This window comes from Rutilus rutilus, assembly GCF_951802725.1.
Source record: "Rutilus rutilus genome assembly, chromosome: 16".
Classification (NCBI taxonomy): Eukaryota; Metazoa; Chordata; class Actinopteri; order Cypriniformes; family Leuciscidae; genus Rutilus; species Rutilus rutilus.
In genome coordinates, this window is record NC_140224.1 from 286,170 (window position 1) to 307,775 (window position 21,606).

Sequence of the window (21,606 nt, forward strand, 5' to 3'; positions counted from 1 at the left end):
GCCGCTAGCTTAGCTTAGCATAATGAATCCTTTGTTGCCGGATAGCATGTCATGAGTAAAAGTGATAAAAAATTTTTTTTTAAACGAATTACTTCTTGTGGCCTGCGTATTCACAACGAGTACAAATAGCAATGCAGATTAAAGGTTGTATCAGCGATTTCAGGCCCAAACATAAATTATCACATTCATCTAATCTTTCCTAATGATCCACTAGCTACCCGCCCTGTGCGCGATATTTTTTTTTAAGGATGGTAGGGGAAGACTCATGAATATTCATTAGGGAAGTCATCCCTGATTGGTCTGATGACCTACCCCTAACCCCGCTCCTAAACCTACCCGTCACTGGGGTTAAGACCAATCAGGGATGACTTCCCTAATGAATATTCATGAGTCTTCCACTACCATCCTGGGAAAAAAAATATCGCGCCCCGTGCACCAAGTGGTACTCGATGCAGAGCCATTTTCATTATGTATTAATAGGCTGTGTACAGTATCATAACACTGAACAACTCAACAGAAATCAGATGATTTAGATTAATTCACAAATAACACACACGTAAATGCGGTGGACAAAAAATAAATAGGGGTGCACTATCTAAGCTTTCACATTGCCTTTTAAGTCTAGTAATTTACATAATAATAGCAGACGCTTTTGTTTTTTGCTTTAAAAGTGAGGAAAACAACGAAACCGTTATAAAGATAAAATAATACATAGATAAAAAGTTTCAACCGTTTTTAGAAAAACACACACACATACACACACACACAGTGTGAGCAATGTTCTTATTAGGTGTTTACGCGTTTGTCACAGAAACGATAAATATTTAATCATAATCACGACAAATATTAGAGAAAAATACAATATGATGTGCGCATCAAAACAAACTTGTCCTTCCATCACGGTTGAACTCGCACTGGATCCAGCAACAGTGAGCTAGAGCTCTAGCTCCTCCCATTTGACGCTGCAGCGAATCCCCGCTCACTAAATTTAGCAAGGTGGAGCTGGAGCTCCAGCGAGGGGAGGAGCTGGAGCTCTAGCTCCTCCCATTTGGCTCTGCATCGAGCACCATCTCCCGTGCACGGCTGCACGCGAAAACCTCACAACACCCACCCCTGTCGGTGATTGGTTGGAACACTATTTATTTTGGTTTTGAGTGGTGGTGAAACCAACTGTTTTTGTGTGCAGATCTCAGAGCCTAGGCTGCTTACAGAGACATGTTTTTTTGACGGCATGCTTATGGGGCGGGCAGCTAGCGGATCGTTAGGAAAGATTAGATGAATGTGATCATTTATGTTTGAGCCTGAAATCGCTGATACAACCTTTACAGACATCCCAAGTCTCCCGGAAGTTCCGGGAGTCTCCCGCATGTTGATCGCGGTTCCCTGATGCCCGCAAATTAGTTAAAATCTCCTGTAATCTAGAGCGAGCGAGCGAGCAAGAGTGCTAGTGTGCGTGTGTTTCTCATGTAGCGCATGTAGGGACCCAACCAATCAATTGTCAGTGCGGGCGGGCTTTTATCTATAGCTGCTACTCCCGAACCGAATTAATCTGAAGCACTGCTATTTGGACGCGGAGATTTCACGCAACACCTGAAATCCGCTATCTCTGCGCCCAAGTAGCAGTGCTTCGCCTGTGCTTCCCCCCAATATAGTCCCAAGTCAATAGCAACAAAGGATTCCATTCATTATGCTAAGATATGATAGCGGCGGCACTGCCAGAAGACAATGCATGCACTGAGACAAAAATGCGTTTGCCCACCTATATAAATGTTGGGGAGACGGTGAATAACCCCTATTTCAAAAAACGGAAATAATTAAAAAAAATAATCGGTTAGATTAAAAGCTTGTAGTGTTGAAGGTTTGTGTACGTCGACCGCGTGGCCTAATGGATAAGGCGTCTGACTTCGGATCAGAAGATTGAGGGTTCGAGTCCCTTCGTGGTCGTTCTTTTTAATCTTCGGTTTATGTAGAAGTAAAATATACTAATATAATTTACATTTAAAACCGTGAAATTGTTTTTAAAAACAGTCTTCATTCTAATTTCGATGTGCACTAAGGCTGACTGTTATTGACTATATGCATGACTATTAGCACAGATATCTCTCATGTATGTATCAGCAGAGTGGCGCAGCGGAAGCGTGCTGGGCCCATAACCCAGAGGTCGATGGATCGAAACCATCCTCTGCTAGGAGCTTTTTAACTTACCCAACCAAAGCTGCTAATCTCTCTGACAATGTAGGCAATTATGTTGAAATTTAGTATTTGACAAATAATTTTTTTTAGTTCTTTATTTTTAATTCCATTTTAAGTTTCATTCACATTTAAAGATGTCACTCGAACATGAGTAATGGGTTTTTTCTAGTGTCATGCAAATACCTTGAACTTTAATTAAAACAGTCTAGCCCTCTATCAAGCACATGAATAGTATAAACCTGGGGTCCGTTCTTCGTACGTCGCTAACTCACTTAGCTGGATTTGATTGTTGGCGATTTGTCATGATCTTGGATTGTTTGGTTCTTCAACGCTCATCCTGGACTTGCTGTCATAGCAACATGTGCGCAAACTTAAACCTGCTCGGGAGCAGGCTTATTTCATGTTAACAGGATAGATCCCGGCTTCATAAGCGGAGCTGATACGGGAAGTCCAGCGCAGCGCGATAGTGCACTTTCTTTCTGAGATATAGGCTATATTTTTTCTTGTGATTCGTGAGATTGTCGTTTTTTTGCCGCTTTTATGTTTAAAAAACAGTTTTTTTTTTTTTTTTTTGGCATTTCCAAGCCACGTAAGACCCAATGTTGTAAAGCATTTTTTTTTAGGCTATCATTTTTTATGACGATCATACAATCATGACCATGCCGATTACAGATATGTCACTCAGGCTTCACTAACGTGATTGGTACCATAGACTATAGGCTAGACCATAGACTGCCATCAAGGCCTCAATGAAGGGGATTATGTGAACAGAAAGGGGGTTCACAATGTAAATGTGCAGCCCAGTTACTATTGTGATTCTTAATATTCCAGATTAGTAATATTATATCAAATAAAAAAAGGCAGTTGACTAAAATCTTCCATATCACAAATGTGAAAGCAAAATGGCCAGGATCTGTGCATGACTTAAGCATTTTCAGAGATTCACATTTATGCACATTATTTGAAAGTGGTAAGAAAAGTTCCACTATTAAATATCAAGCTCACTGTATTACATACACTTATGCTTTTTTCATAGGTGATTATGACATGTTCCTGCAGACAGGTGTTTTATGACCCCATTGACCCAAACCAGTTACAATGCAGATCTAGCCAGGACAAGGGCACACAATGAAATGAACTTTGGCTAACTAAAGGGAAGATTTCAGTGTCTGATAAGTCTGAGGGTTGCACACCTGACAGGGCCTGGGACACTGCTGCATGTGCCATATTACACAACACTGCCAAAAAAAAAACATTTTCATTAAATGTTTAATAAAAGACAAATATGCTTAGTTCTTTGAGTTTTCTTTCAATTGTTCTTTGTAAAGAAAAGCCAGTGGTCAAGTGCCTGCAACAAGAGATATTAGACACAGGCCTCATGCAACAAATAAAAGGAAAAGTTGTCTCTACACTGCCCACCTGTAGGCCTATGTCTCCTCTGTCTGTGCAGACTCTTCTGTAGGCCTTTCTGTAGATGTGGAATCATGCAACTTATATTGCAGCCATAAAGCATATAAATTAAGTAAAGTTATTTATGCACTTGCAGGTAGGCTAGTTCCTCCATATGACAGTTATCTGAGAGGGTTTATTCACTGTCCAGTGCAATGGAAACAAATGGACATTACAAAGTCTTATACTTTCTTTCCTTTGGAAAGTTAGAAAATGTCCACTTAGGCCTACTACACATATTTCAGCTCCACTTTCTTGGGAACAGACACAAGTGTTGGTGTATTGTGTAAAAGTGCACAAAAGAGGAAACACAATGTCATTACAATGAACTACACTGGGGAAAAATGTGATCAATAACTCATGGCAAAATATTTTTACATTAACATAAGTTTATCAGTTTTCACTTTCACAAGTCAAAGCAATTCATCATTACTCAAGATTTAACAGATGAAATGATTATATATACGGCCTTAATTTAATGCAGCAAAAATTATTTTACAGTGTAGGAGAGTAAGATCTTTTCTATTTTCTATCTTTTTCTTGGTTGCTTTTATAATCAGACAACCATTTATTTAACAGTGCCTTTTATAAAAGAGACGATAATATAACTAAAAATTACCATTATGTAGAATATTTTTGTACTTCACTTTTATTTGTTCCCATGTTGTGGTGACTGACATTACAATGAACAAATTATGCAATTATTAAAATACAGAAATATAGGCTAATAAGTGATAAAAACATCTAACATGGCCACTTCTAACGGATTTAAATTGTCTGCTACTTTTTGCCAGCCCTCTCTCCTGGCTTTTGCAGACTTTGAGGTGTTCCCTGGCGTTTTGATTAAACATTAAAATTCCGAATAAACTTCGACTATTAGTTCTTGCTCTGCTGAGGAGAAAAACTGAGCGCGCTCTTTGGCCACGCCCACGCTGAACAGCCAATAGCAGCGTTGCTGATCAATGTTTCTACTATCGATACATATCCCCTTTTAACCAGCGCATGAACGCGCAATTATCTCAGATAACTCAATCCAGCGATACTAATCATATTTACATTTTACATTTTTATTCATTTAGCTGACGCTTTTATCCAAAGCGACTTACAATTGCTATATATATGTCAGAGGTCGCACGCCTCTGGAGCAACTAGGGGTTAAGTGTCTTGCTCAGGGACACATTGGTGTCTCACAGTGGATTCGAACCCGGGTCTCTCACACCAAAGGCATTTGTCTTATCCATTGCGCCACACCACCCCGATATAATCATATCCGGCAAGTGTGTTCGAAGAACCGAGTTAGCCAGATCATGATTCGCACGATGATATCATCTTGGATGTGTCATTTGATCTCGGATGTAATAAGCAACGTACGAAGAACGGGCCCCAGCTCTTTGCTTTAACACAGGTTTACAGTTCATCAAATTAGATTAGATTAGATTAGATTCAACTTTATTGTCATTACACAAGTACAGGTACAAGGCAACGAAATGCAGTTTAGGTCTAACCAGAAGTGCAATAGCAGCAAGTGCAGGATATACAGTGGTTCCATAAGTGCAGAACATGGATATGTACTGAATAAATATAGAGTTGAATACTATTATAAACAAAAATTTACAGATAGATTGTCCTATGAATATAATATACAGATAACTATTACTGTGAACAGAGTTTACAGCTAGATATGTACTGAATATAATAATATACAGATGGCTATTACTATAAACAGAATGTTTACAGATAGATATGTACTGAATATAATATACAGATGGCTGTTACTATAAACAGAATTTTACAGATAGATATGTACTATGAATATATATACAGATGGCTGTTACTATAAACAGAATGTGAGCATAATATACAGATGGCTATTACTATAAACAGAGTTTAACAAATAGATATATGTATAAGTTAGGCTAATGAGCAGTATAACAATGGATTTAAAGTAGTGCAAATAAAGTTTGGACAGAAGCTATCCGAGTGGAAGTGCAGTGGAAAGTAATTGCATATTACAGTTAAGGTACGATATTGCAATGTATATATAAACAGTCGGTACTGTAAATCTCGCTTCAAATCCAAAATTTGATTTAGTTGATCAAATCTTTGATTTTCTTTTTTTTTTTTATAAAGTAATCTGACATATAATTAAGTATATGCTATATGCAGTACATAAAAAAAAATAAAAAAAAAATACACCACAGTGTGATATTTTGTGATTTTTTTTTTTTAATAAAAGTTTGAATACAGAACAAATATATTACTATTTTGGGTTCAGTCAGAGTCGACTCGTCGTCCTTGCTTTGTTGCAGCATGTATCTTCTTCTGTTTAAGTCTTTCCAAATTTCTTCTATCTAATCTGGAAAAAACAAAAACATTATTTTGACAGTGTTGCATTAGTGCTTCTCTGAAGGACACAGTTGTGCTTCATGCACTGTAACCTGTGATCTCTGTAACCTGTGAGCTCTGTAAACTGTGAGCTCTGTAACCGGTAGGGATGGCGAAAACTAAACATTTTCTTGACCGACCACCGAGCCTCATTAGCCGGTTGAAACCGGTTAACCGATTAGTTTAAATTATGCTAGTAGGGCTGTGCGCATGAGCAATAGTCACATCACATGCGATGTGAAGGGTAGTAGCACCCATGGTGTATTAAGAGAATGATGATTTCGTACAAAAAAGAAAGTCAAAATCAGCTATTTGGGACTATTTCGTCTACAAAAAGGAGGATGTTGACCAAAAAGAGGTACTTTGACTGGAGTGTTATAAAGTTGTGGATGGTTGTCTTTTTTAAAAAGTCTTTTGTCTTTTATTTTTCGTGTTTGCATTTATGAGGAAAAAACTATTTTACGTGACAGTTCTCCGTAACGGACGCGACCGATCAAAGCGGCACTAAAAGACTGCTTTAAAACTTTCACAGAGACCTCAAACAGAAAGCACAAAGCCTTTCTTTAAAACGAATTTCGTTTTGTATTAATTGTATCTTAATTTTAATCAGTGTTTCATTATCCAATTTTCTCGATTTAATAAATAAAAAGTAAATATAGCAGATAGATATCACGACACGGAGGCGCCAGCGCCTGAACTGGAGCTAACGTTAAGCTATCATCCATGAACCGAAACTCAACGTATAAGATAGCTTACTCTCGCCTCACACACCTAAAAAAATAGAAATATAGGCTATCTATTATCTACAGAAATCTCTACTTTTAAACAGAACCATTCAAAACAAAATAAAACGATTTAATCAGTATGAAATGTGTATTTCTCTCTGGCGCGTTCACTACTGCGAAGATCGCGAGTCAGACTTCATCTTTGCAGCCGACACAGAAAACACTTGTTTATTAATAGACAATTAAATGTCTCAATGCAATATTTTACATTTACATTACTTTTGCTGGTTCTTTGTGACAGCTTTTAGGTGCCGTTTACATGAACGCGTCACTGCATCAGCACCGAAAACAGAGAGAGAGAGAGAGAGAGAGAATTTTTTTTACTTATTTTGAGGAAATAATGAACAAACAAACATCTGTTAAGAGCGCCGCCAAGTTGGATTGCGTAGAACGTTCACCGAATTCTGACAGAAATATGTTCTAATTTTGGAATAAAATATTAAGTGACCTTTTTGTCACTTGTAATGAAGCTTGCTTATTAGTGAAATTATTAATATCATGGAATGGTAATTATTGACTTTAGTAGGCCTATATTGATCATGGCTCGCAATATCGCAATATATAGGCTATCGTTGGGAAAAAAATATCGCAATGTAATTTTTCCCCAATATCATAATATTTTCCTAATATTGTGCAATATTCGTGCCTGCAATATCGCAACTCTGTCGCAACTCTCTGCCTCTCTGCCTCCCGCTTTGGCTACCTTTCTCACCCGAAGAGGCTTGCGGGTGTCGCGTTTTCAGGTGATACATCATAGATGATGTGTTACTACTGTATTTATGCACTGTATCACACAAGTTGCAACTTACATCGGTGTCATTCTTTTTGTTGAAATGGTCCCACACACTTCTTTGCACGCTTCATCCTGTCGTCTGCCCTTCTAACCTCGAGTGTTTTAGCCTGTTGCCTTTACTTTTCGCAAACCTTGTGAGCGCGTGAACCCAAACGCTGTGACCTCGCGCCAAATGTTTTTATTGGTTTATTAAGTACAAACAGGGAGTTATGAAAAATTGAGTGTGAGGGATTTGTTCACTTAACACAAAAAGATATTGGAATGAGATGGCTAACTGTAATAGCGTTTAGTCCACTGTCTATAATAGCCTAATTTAGAACGTTTTTTTTTTAACCGACTACCGACAATTTTGACCGGTTAACGTTAAAACGGTCAACCATCGGTCAAACGGTCATCGGTTAACATCCCTAGTAACCGGTGAGCTCTGTAACCGGTGAGCTCTGTAACCTGTGAGCTCTGGAACCGGTGAGCTCTGGAACCGGTGATCTCTGTAACCGGTGATCTCTGTAACCGGTGATCTCTGTAACCTGTGAGCTCTGTAACCTGTGAGCTCTGTAACCGGTGATCTCTGTAACCGGTGAGCTCTGTAACCTGTGAGCTCTGTAACCTGTGAGCTCTGTAACCGGTGATCTCTGTAACCGGTGATCTCTGTAACCTGTGAGCTCTGTAACCTGTGAGCTCTGTAACCGGTGAGCTCTCTAACCTGTGAGCTCTGTAACCTGTGAGCTCTGTAACCGGTGAGCTCTCTAACCTGTGATCTCTGTAACCGGTGATCTCTGTAACCTGTGAGCTCTGTAACCTGTGAGCTCTGTAACCGGTGATCTCTGTAACCGGTGAGCTCTGTAACCTGTGAGCTCTGTAACCTGTGAGCTCTGTAACCGGTGATCTCTGTAACCGGTGATCTCTGTAACCTGTGAGCTCTGTAACCTGTGAGCTCTGTAACCGGTGAGCTCTGTAACCTGTGAGCTCTGTAACCTGTGATCTCTGTAACCGGTGATCTCTGTAACCTGTGAGCTCTGTAACCTGTGAGCTCTGTAACCTGTGAGCTCTGTAACCTGTGAGCTCTGTAACCGGTGAGCTCTGTAACCTGTGAGCTCTGTAACCTGTGATCTCTGTAACCGGTGATCTCTGTAACCTGTGAGCTCTGTAACCTGTGAGCTCTGTAACCTGTGAGCTCTGTAACCTGTGAGCTCTGTAACCGGTGATCTCTGTAACCGGTGATCTCTGTAACCTGTGATCTCTCTAACCTGTGAGCTCTGTAACCTGTGAGCTCTGTAACCTGTGAGCTCTGTAACCGGTGATCTCTGTAACCGGTGATCTCTGTAACCTGTGAGCTCTGTAACCTGTGAGCTCTGTAACCGGTGATCTCTGTAACCGGTGATCTCTGTAACCTGTGAGCTCTGTAACCTGTGAGCTCTGTAACCTGTGAGCTCTGTAACCTGTGAGCTCTGTAACCGGTGATCTCTGTAACCTGTGAGCTCTGTAACCTGTGAGCTCTGTAACCGGTGATCTCTGTAACCTGTGAGCTCTGTAACCTGTGAGCTCTGTAACCTGTGAGCTCTGTAACCTGTGATCTCTGTAACCGGTGATCTCTGTAACCTGTGAGCTATGTAACCGGTGAGCTCTGTAACCTGTGAGCTCTGTAACCTGTGAGCTCTGTAACCTGTGAGCTCTGTAACCGGTGATCTCTGTAACCGGTGATCTCTGTAACCGGTGATCTCTGTAACCTGTGAGCTCTGTAACCGGTGAGCTCTGTAACCTGTGAGCTCTCTAACCTGTGAGCTCTGTAACCTGTGAGCTCTCTAACCTGTGAGCTCTGTAACCTGTGAGCTCTGTAACCTGTGAGCTCTCTAACCTGTGAGCTCTGTAACCTGTGAGCTCTGTAACCGGTGAGCTCTCTAACCTGTGAGCTCTGTAACCTGTGAGCTCTGTAACCGGTGAGCTCTCTAACCTGTGAGCTCTCTAACCTGTGAGCTCTGTAACCTGTGAGCTCTCTAACCTGTGAGCTCTCTAACCTGTGAGCTCTGTAACCTGTGAGCTCTGTAACCGGTGAGCTCTCTAACCTGTGAGCTCTCTAACCTGTGAGCTCTGTAACCTGTGAGCTCTGTAACCTGTGAGCTCTGTAACCGGTGAGCTCTCTAACCTGTGAGCTCTGTAACCTGTGAGCTCTGTAACCTGTGAGCTCTGTAACCTGTGAGCTCTGTAACCTGTGAGCTCTGTAACCGGTGAGCTCTCTAACCTGTGAGCTCTCTAACCGGTGAGCTCTGTAACCTGTGAGCTCTGTAACCTGTGAGCTCTGTAACCTGTGAGCTCTCTAACCGGTGATCTCTCTAACCTGTGAGCTCTGTAACCGGTGAGCTCTGTAACCGGTGATCTCTCTAACCGGTGAGCTCTGTAACCTGTGAGCTCTGTAACCTGTGAGCTCTGTAACCTGTGAGCTCTGTAACCGGTGAGCTCTGTAACCGGTGAGCTCTGTAACCGGTGATCTCTGTAACCTGTGAGCTCTGTAACCGGTGAGCTCTGTAACCGGTGATCTCTGTAACCTGTGAGCTCTGTAACCTGTGATCTCTCTAACCTGTGAGCTCTGTAACCTGTGAGCTCTGTAACCGGTGATCTCTCTAACCTGTGAGCTCTGTAACCTGTGAGCTCTGTAACCGGTGATCTCTGTAACCTGTGAGCTCTGTAACCTGTGAGCTCTGTAACCTGTGATCTCTGTAACCTGTGAGCTCTGTAACCGGTGAGCTCTGTAACCTGTGAGCTCTGTAACCGGTGATCTCTCTAACCTGTGAGCTCTGTAACCTGTGAGCTCTCTAACCTGTGAGCTCTGTAACCGGTGATCTCTCTAACCTGTGAGCTCTGTAACCTGTGAGCTCTGTAACCTGTGAGCTCTGTAACCTGTGAGCTCTGTAACCGGTGATCTCTGTAACCTGTGAGCTCTGTAACCTGTGAGCTCTGTAACCTGTGAGCTCTGTAACCGGTGATCTCTGTAACCGGTGATCTCTGTAACCTGTGAGCTCTGTAACCGGTGATCTCTGTAACCTGTGATCTCTGTAACCTGTGAGCTCTGTAACCTGTGAGCTCTGTAACCTGTGAGCTCTGTAACCGGTGATCTCTCTAACCTGTGAGCTCTGTAACCGGTGATCTCTCTAACCTGTGAGCTCTGTAACCTGTGAGCTCTGTAACCGGTGATCTCTCTAACCTGTGATCTCTGTAACCGGTGATCTCTGTAACCTGTGAGCTCTGTAACCTGTGAGCTCTGTAACCGGTGATCTCTCTAACCTGTGAGCTCTGTAACCTGTGAGCTCTGTAACCTGTGAGCTCTGTAACCTGTGAGCTCTGTAACCGGTGAGCTCTGTAACCGGTGAGCTCTGTAACCGGTGAGCTCTGTAACCGGTGAGCTCTGTAACCTGTGAGCTCTGTAACCGGTGATCTCTGTAACCTGTGAGCTCTGTAACCGGTGATCTCTGTAACCTGTGAGCTCTGTAACCTGTGAGCTCTGTAACCTGTGAGCTCTGTAACCGGTGATTTCTCTAACCTGTGAGCTCTGTAACCTGTGAGCTCTGTAACCGGTGATCTCTGTAACCTGTGAGCTCTGTAACCTGTGAGCTCTGTAACCGGTGATCTCTGTAACCTGTGAGCTCTGTAACCTGTGAGCTCTCTAACCTGTGAGCTCTGTAACCTGTGAGCTCTCTAACCTGTGAGCTCTGTAACCTGTGAGCTCTCTAACCTGTGAGCTCTGTAACCGGTGATCTCTCTAACCTGTGAGCTCTGTAACCTGTGAGCTCTGTAACCTGTGAGCTCTGTAACCTGTGAGCTCTGTAACCGGTGATCTCTGTAACCTGTGAGCTCTGTAACCGGTGATCTCTGTAACCTGTGAGCTCTGTAACCTGTGAGCTCTGTAACCGGTGATCTCTGTAACCTGTGAGCTCTGTAACCGGTGATCTCTGTAACCTGTGAGCTCTGTAACCTGTGAGCTCTGTAACCTGTGAGCTCTGTAACCGGTGATTTCTCTAACCTGTGAGCTCTGTAACCTGTGAGCTCTGTAACCGGTGATCTCTGTAACCTGTGAGCTCTGTAACCTGTGAGCTCTGTAACCGGTGATCTCTGTAACCTGTGAGCTCTGTAACCTGTGAGCTCTGTAACCGGTGATCTCTGTAACCTGTGAGCTCTCCAACCTGTGATCGCTCTGTAACCTGTGAGCTCTGTAACCTGTGAGCTCTCTAACCTGTGAGCTCTGTAACCTGTGAGCTCTCTAACCTGTGAGCTCTCTAACCTGTGAGCTCTCTAACCTGTGATCGCTCTGTAACCTGTGAGCTCTGTAACCTGTGAGCTCTGTAACCGGTGAGCTCTCTAACCTGTGAGCTCTCTAACCTGTGAGCTCTGTAACCGGTGATCTCTGTAACCTGTGAGCTCTGTAACCGGTGATTTCTCTAACCTGTGAGCTCTGTAACCTGTGAGCTCTGTAACCGGTGATCTCTGTAACCTGTGAGCTCTGTAACCTGTGAGCTCTGTAACCGGTGATCTCTGTAACCTGTGAGCTCTGTAACCTGTGAGCTCTGTAACCGGTGATCTCTGTAACCTGTGAGCTCTGTAACCGGTGATCTCTGTAACCTGTGAGCTCTCCAACCTGTGATCGCTCTGTAACCTGTGAGCTCTGTAACCTGTGAGCTCTCTAACCTGTGAGCTCTCTAACCTGTGAGCTCTCTAACCTGTGATCGCTCTGTAACCTGTGAGCTCTGTAACCTGTGAGCTCTCTAACCTGTGAGCTCTCTAACCTGTGATCGCTCTGTAACCTGTGAGCTCTGTAACCTGTGAGCTCTGTAACCGGTGAGCTCTCTAACCTGTGAGCTCTCTAACCTGTGAGCTCTCTAACCTGTGAGCTCTGAGAGTGAGATCCTCCACTGACGGTTCTGGCTTCTGTCGACTGGCTTCAGTGATCATCTCTGAGATCTTCTGGAGACAGTCTTCAAGGTTCCTCTGCTGGCTTCTGCTCATCTCTGAGGTCACAATTAACTCTCCTGCTTTGTTGACACGAGTTTTATTCTGTTGACACAGGTATTTCTGCCATGAGCAGTGCATGCGACACAAAGTATGAATGTTATCATATGTGCTACTCTCACCTTCAGAAGAATCTCTCTCCTAACTTCTTCTGGAATCCATTCTGCTGTCTGCACATGGAAACGCACCTCTGCTTTCGTACTGACTGCAAACAGATATTACAGAATGTTAAGTGACAGAATGTGATCCTTAAATAAACAGCACTAGTGATTAGTGCTGGGCGGTATACCGGTTCATAGGAACATGGCAAGTCTAGCCATTTCTTCGCTGATTTTCCCTTTTGTTGTCGCGTGTTTCCTCAACGAGCTCCCCCTACAGCTGTGGGCCGTATATTTCACAACACTGTAGTAAAAACATCTCACTCGCGGCCCCTCCTCCCCCTTCTACCGCTGCTCATGTGCATTTGTTATTATGGGAGCCGGCCAACTTTACCGTGTGGAGCTATGTCTACCGAGGCGGGTAATACATCATACACAGTATCATATGGCGTGTGTGTTTATGTTGAATTGCCGTAAAGCAGTTTGTGTTTCTCGCTCGTTCTCGCTTCTCGCGAAACTTCCTATTTCCATCTTACCGGGACGTTTAATCCCCATGTTGCAAGGTTGGTTTTCCTCCGGGGGGTGCGGGGAAAGTCACCATTCTCACCAGAACAGGTTATTTAACCATCCAAATGATTTCTAAACAGATTTATTAAGTTGAAATAGTTGCCAAGTTCCCCTTTAATATACCGCAATACGGACACTTATGACACCGTTTAGCCCCTTTCACACAGTGCGATGATCCCGGCAAATTGCCGGGAAATTGCCAGAACGCCTTCTGTGTGAACGCAAACACGACCCGGGATTGATGCCGGGTTGGGGACCTAGTAACATTGCCGTGTTCAGTCCCGGCACGCGCGCTATGTGAACAAAAGCCGTAATAATGGCGTGTGGTAGTGATGACGCTGAAGCCGGGATCGTTCGCAGGCTGTGAAACGGTGCGTAATGCGCAAGTTTATGATCGAATCAGAGAAAAGAATGCACAAGCGTGGTTTCTCGAGAGCTCATAAGCAAACTGAAGACGCTGCTGAGACATTACAAGTCACATCGATGTCACGTGTCTTCACGGGATTTTTACGGGTTGTGTGTGAACGCACTCTCTGATTCCGGAAAATCACTGGCAGTGTGAATGAACCAAAGTCAAACGAACCCGGGTCACTTTATCCGTGTATTTTCCGGAATCTCTGTGTGAAAGGGGCTTTTGAGAGGGTCAAACTCTTCTTTTCACTGTTCACTGGTGATGCACAGCAGTGTGTGTGTGTTACTGAGCCTAATGGAGAAGATGGAGAGGTTAAACTATAACTGATAGCTGTCAAATTATATTACGGTGTTTCCCATACATTGGTTCACAATATCAACACTGCCTTTTGGAAAATCTATTTGTGGTTGGCTTTGACATTGTTGAATAAACATGAGCACTGCATGTTTCAAAGTCAAAACGTTGCGCGGGTGTTTTTATATGAATGTATCTGAAGTGAACTGACGGTCTTTAGGGACTGTTCGTTTTTTATTTAAGGTTTTGAGATCTATAGTCAAAATAGACTTGACCCTCCCTTCGGCAGCAATACGTTTTTCTATGACCCTCCAAAATGATTGTGAAAAAAGGCACGATCCTCCCCGATAATTTATTGATTACTTCTGTACTGGTTTGCGCTTGGCAAAGATGTTCAGATATCTCTATGCCTAGTAGACATACACCAAACGTTCATTCAGGGCTGTACAGTGCGACATACATCTACGAAAAGATTGGTCTGTGCGATGAATAAATGTAGCACGCGTGCAAAACAGTTTTGTAAACTCCGTTTCTTGTGTTTGTTTTCAGACATGAAAACAGTCATTTTATACTTGCTATACGCGATATCACGATTTTTGATCTTGGATGATTTAATGATTTGCTTTTGAAGAAATATGGAAGTATCGAGCTACAGCGCACATCCTATCAGCTGCAGTTCTGGCGCCTCAAGCTTGGTTTATACTCGCCGCGTCCGCACGAGCGCTAAGGTGCGCAAGGGCCCACGGCAGATTATGTACGCGCGGCTCCGCATCCGAAGATGCACGACTTCGAGCCGAATCTGGCCAAGCATAAAGGTCTCATCACACGGCACCCAGTTTGTGAGTCTAGTTTACAAAATGAGCCTACAATAACAGACATAAGCCCCTTTAATAAAAATGGTTCATGTTTTATAAAATATGTTCTCGAAACTAAATGAAAATGTTTAGTGAAATAAAACCTGTAATACTATGTGGATTTTTTCTACAATATTCACTCATGACAGTAAAATAGGGAATTATAAGTCAATCTACTGCAGTATTTCCTCTCTCAATTATTAGAAAATGTGTTTAACACCCAGTCATACTTGGAAAAAATATTGAAAAATATTGCGCTTTTTGGTCATGTATGGAGCTATTCTTGTGCCAATAAAAATGAACGTAGCTTTTCAAGAAACTAATGAAAATATAAATTGAAACTAAATAAATTATCTGTAAAACTGAAAAAGAATAAATCGCAGGCAAATTTTTTGACTTCGTTTTTAATACACTGCATGTTTTGCTAACTATTTCTCATATTTCAATCGCTGATCTGAACTTACAAATGCGCTTCCAGAGTTTTCACTTACGCTTCTGAAGTTTTCGTTTACGCTCCCAGAGTTTTCGTTCGCCGTTCTGACACATTTCTCTCGTGGGGGCGGGGCTAGTAGCAGTGTGTTCTCATTGGTTACTGAGCTTTTGATTGATAGCTTCGTGACCTGGAAGTGAAGACGTCAGTGGTGTGTTTATGTGTGGATGTGAGCGTCTGTAATCGCAGCTTTCTATTTCATTTTAGTGATATTAAGTTTATATCTGTATTTATTTGCTGCTACACCATATTGTTGAGATGATCTCTTATAGAAGGAATAGTACAGACGAATGATATTTATCATTAACGTTAGTCATCGTCGCTATATCAGGAGGATACTGGATAACGTTAGCCTACTCGTGGTAAGTCTGATTTTTGTTTTTTTTAATACTATACTAATACTATTTATAATACAGTACTGGCTTTTTTTCAGGTGGAGAGGCATTTTAGAGCTCAGTAAGAGCCCATAACTTTATACAGCTGAGCTGTGTTGTCTTGATTTAACTGTGTTAGCCCAATCATTACATGACTTGTTTATCTACATTCGGTTACAGTCTTCGATTAGATCATATTTGCTTCGATTAGATCATATTTCCCCCCAGCCACCCCAAACAACATTGAGCTAGAGTACTGTACAGTAGCCTATCTGTACTGTATCAATGACTGATGCCATAGGACCAGAGTGCTGTCAATCACTGCCTGATTCAACTTTGGCAATGTAAAGCCTTTTCTACCATGCCAATAAAGCTATTTAAACCTGAATTTCTCAAATGCTGATTAATTTGCGATGCAAAGTTTTTGAAAGAGGAGAGACACGACTTGACCACAGAACACGTCTCTGTTCGTAATATGTAAACACTCAATTATTTTGAAGTATCGCCCTGATTGCAATATTTATTCTGATTACTTTTGTGTGATAAAGATTACTGATAAAGCTATTATATGTATCTAGTATGAGTAACAAATTGCTTTTTCTGTGTCCACATTTGACTAATAATAATGAAAAAAGTGCACTTCAAATGAACATTTCTTTGACAAATGTTAAATCTTTAATAGTCTTTAATAATAAATATATGTCCACTTAATACATGCAAGTAATTATGACTGAAAACATCCAGCAACTAGGGAATGCACAGCCATGGATATATGTTTATATATAGGGCTATACAGCCATCTACTGGTTACACAACAGTATTACAGATGATAAATGCTGTTTGACTCCGAGGTAAATATTTAGTACTGTAAAATCCCTTAAATATATATATAATAAATATTTTAAGTCTGCAACTTGTTACTAGGGGAGTTCAAAGCAGTTTGTATTGTTAGATTATAATACATTTCTTCTCTCATTTTCCAGGGAGTGGAGCAACTTTTCCATAAACAAAATTCTGATGCTGACACAGAGGATGGAGTGATAGTACCAGAGATCCACTGTCCCTATCAGACAATAATCTTACTTTGTTCAGACACATCACCTTTGAATGACTGGGATCTTGATCTTCAGACACCTGATTTATTTTAATATAAACTAGCAAATATTTCAATTTCCTCTAGTCTAGATTAAAACAAACATAGTTTGCAAGTACACAAGAGGTTTCACTTTATTCTTATTAATCTATGATGATCTTGGATTAGCATACCTATAGCTTATGAATGTTGAGGTTACTCACCCTCATGCTGTCCCAGATGCATTTTACTTTCTTTCTACAGATAAACACGAATTAAGATTGTAAGGACATTTGTTGTAATCCATCTCTGCGAGTCCTAAAGACGCTTTAAAAACCACACACAGTGAGCGTGACGGTAATCCATGCGACCTCAGTGGATGAATCAATGCCTTCTGAAGTCAAACAATAGGCTAGATAAAATAATAATAATCTAAACTGTTTTAACTATTAAAAATCTTACGTACATGGGTTACAATCCACTCGTATTATGGACTCACAGAGATGGATTATTTCCTTAAAACTCTTTGTCTATGTTTATATGAAGAAGAAAGTCATATACATCTGGGATGGCATGAAGGAGAGTAGATGATGAGAGAATGCTCATGTTTTGGGTGGACTATCCTTGCACTGCTTGTGTCCAGTCACTGCTTTGCTATTGTACTGCAACAGGAACTGCTCAAAGAATCATTGCAACATTTAAAATGTATATGAATTTTTAAAATGTATTCTGTATTTGTAATTGTGCATTTTGTATAGTAATGTATATCATGAGAATACTGTGCATTACATGTATATTATGCAGTTAATGTTTTGTGGATTCTGGTCTTTCCTGTCACAACATAATTGCATCCAAGACCTCTTTGACACTTGTGTATATGCTTTAGTGACAATAAAGAATGTACATTTATTTGAATTCATATTTTCAATTACATTAATTTAACTGGTTGTATAAGTCACGATTGAAACGGTTGATGATTGTTCAAATATATTTAAATTAAATGAAAATGTTAATTAAATGAAATAACTAAATATAATTATCAATAAAAAAAAAAAAATGGCAGTAAGAACATTCTTTGTGTGACATATGTAATGAAATGCCCTTTGAGGTCTGTATCTGACAGCAGGCCACGACTGTAATTTTCATTTTGTTTAAATTCCTCTTATTTAAGTGATCATTAATTTTGATGGTGTAAACGTATATCATGCTAACAATGAGTAGTGTGATGGCCATGGTTGCCAACCTTGATTACCTGGTTGAAGTTTGACTTTCTTGACGGCTGAATATATCACACACGTTTGCTAATATTCTCTTTAAATCGTAACAGCTGAACCTAATCAGAGCCTAACATGCAAAATAATCATCAGGAAGAAACAAATGTTCTCCGAAAAAATTGGACACCACAATATTTTAAGTATTATATACAGACAGTACTTTAATGTGCAATTACACCTGAATAGACTGAATAGATCTCTTGTGCTCCTAAAAAGCTTCTGCCAACTAAGTAGTAGCAGCAGGTAAATACAGATAAAATTAAAAAACAAACATAACTTATCACTAAAATGAAATAGAAAGCTGCGATTACAGACGCTCACATCCACACATAAACACACCACTGACGTCTTCACTTCCAGGTCACGAAGCTATCAATCAAAAGCTCAGTAACCAATGAGAACACACTGCTACTAGCCCCGCCCCCACGAGAGAAATGTGTCAGAACGGCGAACGAAAACTCTGGGAGCGTAAACGAAAACTTCAGAAGCGTAAGTGAAAACTCTGGAAGCGCATTTGTAAGTTCAGATCAGCGATTGAAATATGAGAAATAGTTAGCAAAACATGCAGTGTATTAAAAACGAATTCAAAAAATTTGCCTGCGATTTATTCTTTTTCAGTTTTAGAGATAATTTATTTAGTTTCAATTTATATTTTCATTAGTTTCTTGAAAAGCTACGTTCATTTTTATTGGCACAAGAATAGCTCCATAGTCATGCCGCCCAGCACTGCAAGTGATCGACAGAACACCTTCACGAACACTAGTCATAAACACAGTTTACCCTTGTTGACATGTTGGCCGCCTGGTCCGCTGCTCCGACTGTATGTTATCTTCAGTTTATCTGAGAAATGAAAGACAGTTTCAGCAGATGCAGATTTCAGTCAGTTATAATAACAGTTATAATAATGATGAACTCTTACCAACCGGGATGCGCGAGAGCAGATCGTCCTGACAATAAACAGAAACATTGTGTTTACATAAGCAATGTGATGTTGCACGTCATTTAGAGAAAATACAGAGAACCATGTTTCACCTGTGTAAAATGCGATGCTTTCTTCACGTGGAAATAACTGCTGTCTGCATAGCGCTTCGATCGCGTTTTGTTACTATTGAATACAGTTACTAATCGACGGCATATATTCCTCGAGCATGACAGATTATACAGCTGCAAGAAACTTGTAACCATGGATGCCGCCGCCATGTTGAAAATAAAGAAACACGTGCGATGAAAACATCCGCTTATGCTTCGAATGGGCGGTGACTTCACACAGCCTACAAATAAAAATAAATAGAAATGCTAAAAAGCTGGGAAAAAATAAGTCCTGTATATCAGCAGGATTATATATATATATATATATATATATATATATACAGTGGGTACGGAAATTATTCAGACCCCCTTAAATTTTTCACTCTTTGTTATATTGCAGCCATTTGCTAAAATCATTTAAGTTCATTTTTTCCCCTCATTATTGTACACACAGCACCCCATATTGACAGTAAAACACAGAATTGTTGACATTTTTGCACATTTATTAAAAAAGAAAAACTGAAATATCACATGGTCCTAAGTATTCAGACCCTTTGCTCAGTATTTAGTAGAAGCAGCCTTTTGATCTAATACAGCCATGAGTCTTTTTGGGAAAGATGCAACAAGTTTTTCACACCTGGATTTGGGTATCCTCTGCCATTCCTCCTTGCAGATCCTCTCCAGTTCTGTCAGGTTGGATGGTAAACGTTGGTGGACAGCCATTTTCAGGTCTCTCCAGAGATGCTCAATTGGGTTTAAGTCAGGGCTCTGGCTGGGCCATTCAAGAACAGTCACGGAGTTGTTGTGAAGCCACTCCTTCGTTATTTTAGCTGTGTGCTTAGGGTCATTGTCTTGTTGGAAGGTGAACCTTCGGCCCAGTCTGAGGTCCAGAGCACTCTGGAGAAGGTTTTCGTCCAGGATATCCCTGTACTTGGCCGCATTCATCTTTCCCTCGATTGCAACCAGTCGTCCTGTCCCTGCAGCTGAAAAACACCCCCACAGCATGATGCTGCCACCACCATGCTTCACTGTTGAGACTGTATTGGACAGGTGATGAGCAGTGCCTGGTTTTCTCCACACATACCGCTTAGAATTAAGGCCAAAAGTTCTATCTTGGTTTCATCAGACCAGAGAATCTTATTTATCACCATCTTGGAGTCCTTCAGGTGTGCTTTCATGTGTCTTGCACTGAGGAGAGGCTTCCGTCGGGCCACTCTGCCATAAAGCCCTGACTGGTGGATGGCTGCAGTGATGGTTGACTTACTACAACTTTCTCCCATCTCCCGACTGCATCTCTGGAGCTCAGCCACAGTGATCTTTGGGTTCTTCTTTACCTCTCTCACCAAGGCTCTTCTCCCCCGATAGCTCAGTTTGGCCGGACGGCCAGCTCTAGGAAGGGTTCGGGTCGTCCCAAACGTCTTCCATTTAAGGATAATGGAGGCCACTGTGCTCTTAGGAACCTTAAGTTTTTTTATTTTTTTTGTAACCTTGGCCAGATCTGTGCCTTGCCACAATGCTGTCTCTGAGCTCTTCAGGCAGTTCCTTTGACCTCATGATTCTCATTTGCTCTGACATGCACTGTGAGCTGTAAGGTCTTATATAGACAGGTGTGTGGCTTTCCTAATCAAGTCCAATCAGTATAATCAAACACAGCTGGACTCAAATGAAGGTGTAGAACCATCTCAAGGATGATCAGAAGAAATGGACAGCACCTGAGTTAAATATATGAGTGTCACAGCAAAGGGTCTGAATACTTAGGACCATGTGATATTTCAGTTTTTCTTTTTTAATAAATGTGCAAAAATGTCAACAATTCTGTGTTTTTCTGTCAATATGGGGTGCTGTGTGTACAATAATGAGGAAAAAAATGAACTTAAATGATTTTAGCAAATGGCTGCAATATAACAAAGAGTGAAAAATTTAAGGGGGTCTGAATACTTTCCGTACCCACTGTATATATTGGCAAAAATCAGTTATCCTATACTTTTTTTTTTCTTTCAAAGCCACAGCTTTAATGGACTCACTTTAGCCTCATATATGGCATTATTCAGTCTTAGCAACTGTAATATTAGATCCAGACACTGCAGCTGCCCGACATCAACTCACCGTAAGTAGAACTGAGCAGAACCGAGAGTGGTAGAAATCAGAAGTGGCTTTAATCGTCAAATTGCTTTTAATTGTAGTTTTTCTCAAAATAGGATTTCAAGGAGAAATCCCACATTTGGGACGAAATTGTTGGTTGTGGTCATGACGTTTCAGTTTTTTACTCATTTAAATAGGCCTATTTGTTTATAATGTGGGTATAAACACAAATGTCGACTGCTGGTGTTCATGTTCACATTCATTGTTTTATACAGTTACCGTCATTTTAACATTTATTTTTATAATTAACGGAACGACATTTGTAATTATTTCCCTTGTCAATGCGAGTAAACAATAGGAAAGGTTCCACCGAGATTTGAACTCGGATCGCTGGATTCAGAGTCCAGAGTGCTAACCATTACACCATGGAACCACTTAAAGCCACAACGTCCCAACG

General features: G+C 41.1%; 1 protein-coding gene and 1 long non-coding RNA gene across 2 annotated transcripts; one reads left to right on the plus strand and one right to left on the minus strand.

Moving 5' to 3' along the window:
• Positions 1–5,842: 5,842 nt before the first annotated feature.
• On the minus strand, positions 5,843–19,287 carry mrpl58 (mitochondrial ribosomal protein L58). The gene is made up of 6 exons (XM_084433426.1): positions 19,071–19,287; positions 18,958–18,985; positions 18,819–18,878; positions 12,726–12,808; positions 12,479–12,648; positions 5,843–5,998 (listed from the first exon to the last, which is right to left on the minus strand). The coding sequence occupies exons 1-6, from the start codon at positions 19,236–19,238 to the stop codon at positions 5,914–5,916; spliced, it is 594 nt and encodes a 197-aa protein (XP_084289552.1). The 5' UTR covers positions 19,239–19,287; the 3' UTR covers positions 5,843–5,913.
• LOC311305692 lies at positions 15,198–17,679 on the plus strand. Its single transcript, XR_014630048.1, has 2 exons — positions 15,198–15,680; positions 16,676–17,679. It is a non-coding gene; the product is annotated as an uncharacterized lncRNA (long non-coding RNA).
• Positions 19,288–21,606: the final 2,319 nt, after the last annotated feature.

Bases quoted from the DNA above. Each gene is read 5' to 3' on its own strand.
- mrpl58 (XM_084433426.1), bottom strand. From the start codon at position 19,238: ATGGCGGCGGCATCCATGGTTACAAGTTTCTTGCAGCTGTATAATCTG. The intron at 18,879-18,957 runs GTAAGAGTTCAT...TTCATTTCTCAG, and splicing joins GCTCTCGCGCATCCCGGTTG to ATAAACTGAAGATAACATAC. The intron at 12,649-12,725 runs GTGAGAGTAGCA...CTGTGTCAACAG, and splicing joins GGAGAGAGATTCTTCTGAAG to AATAAAACTCGTGTCAACAA.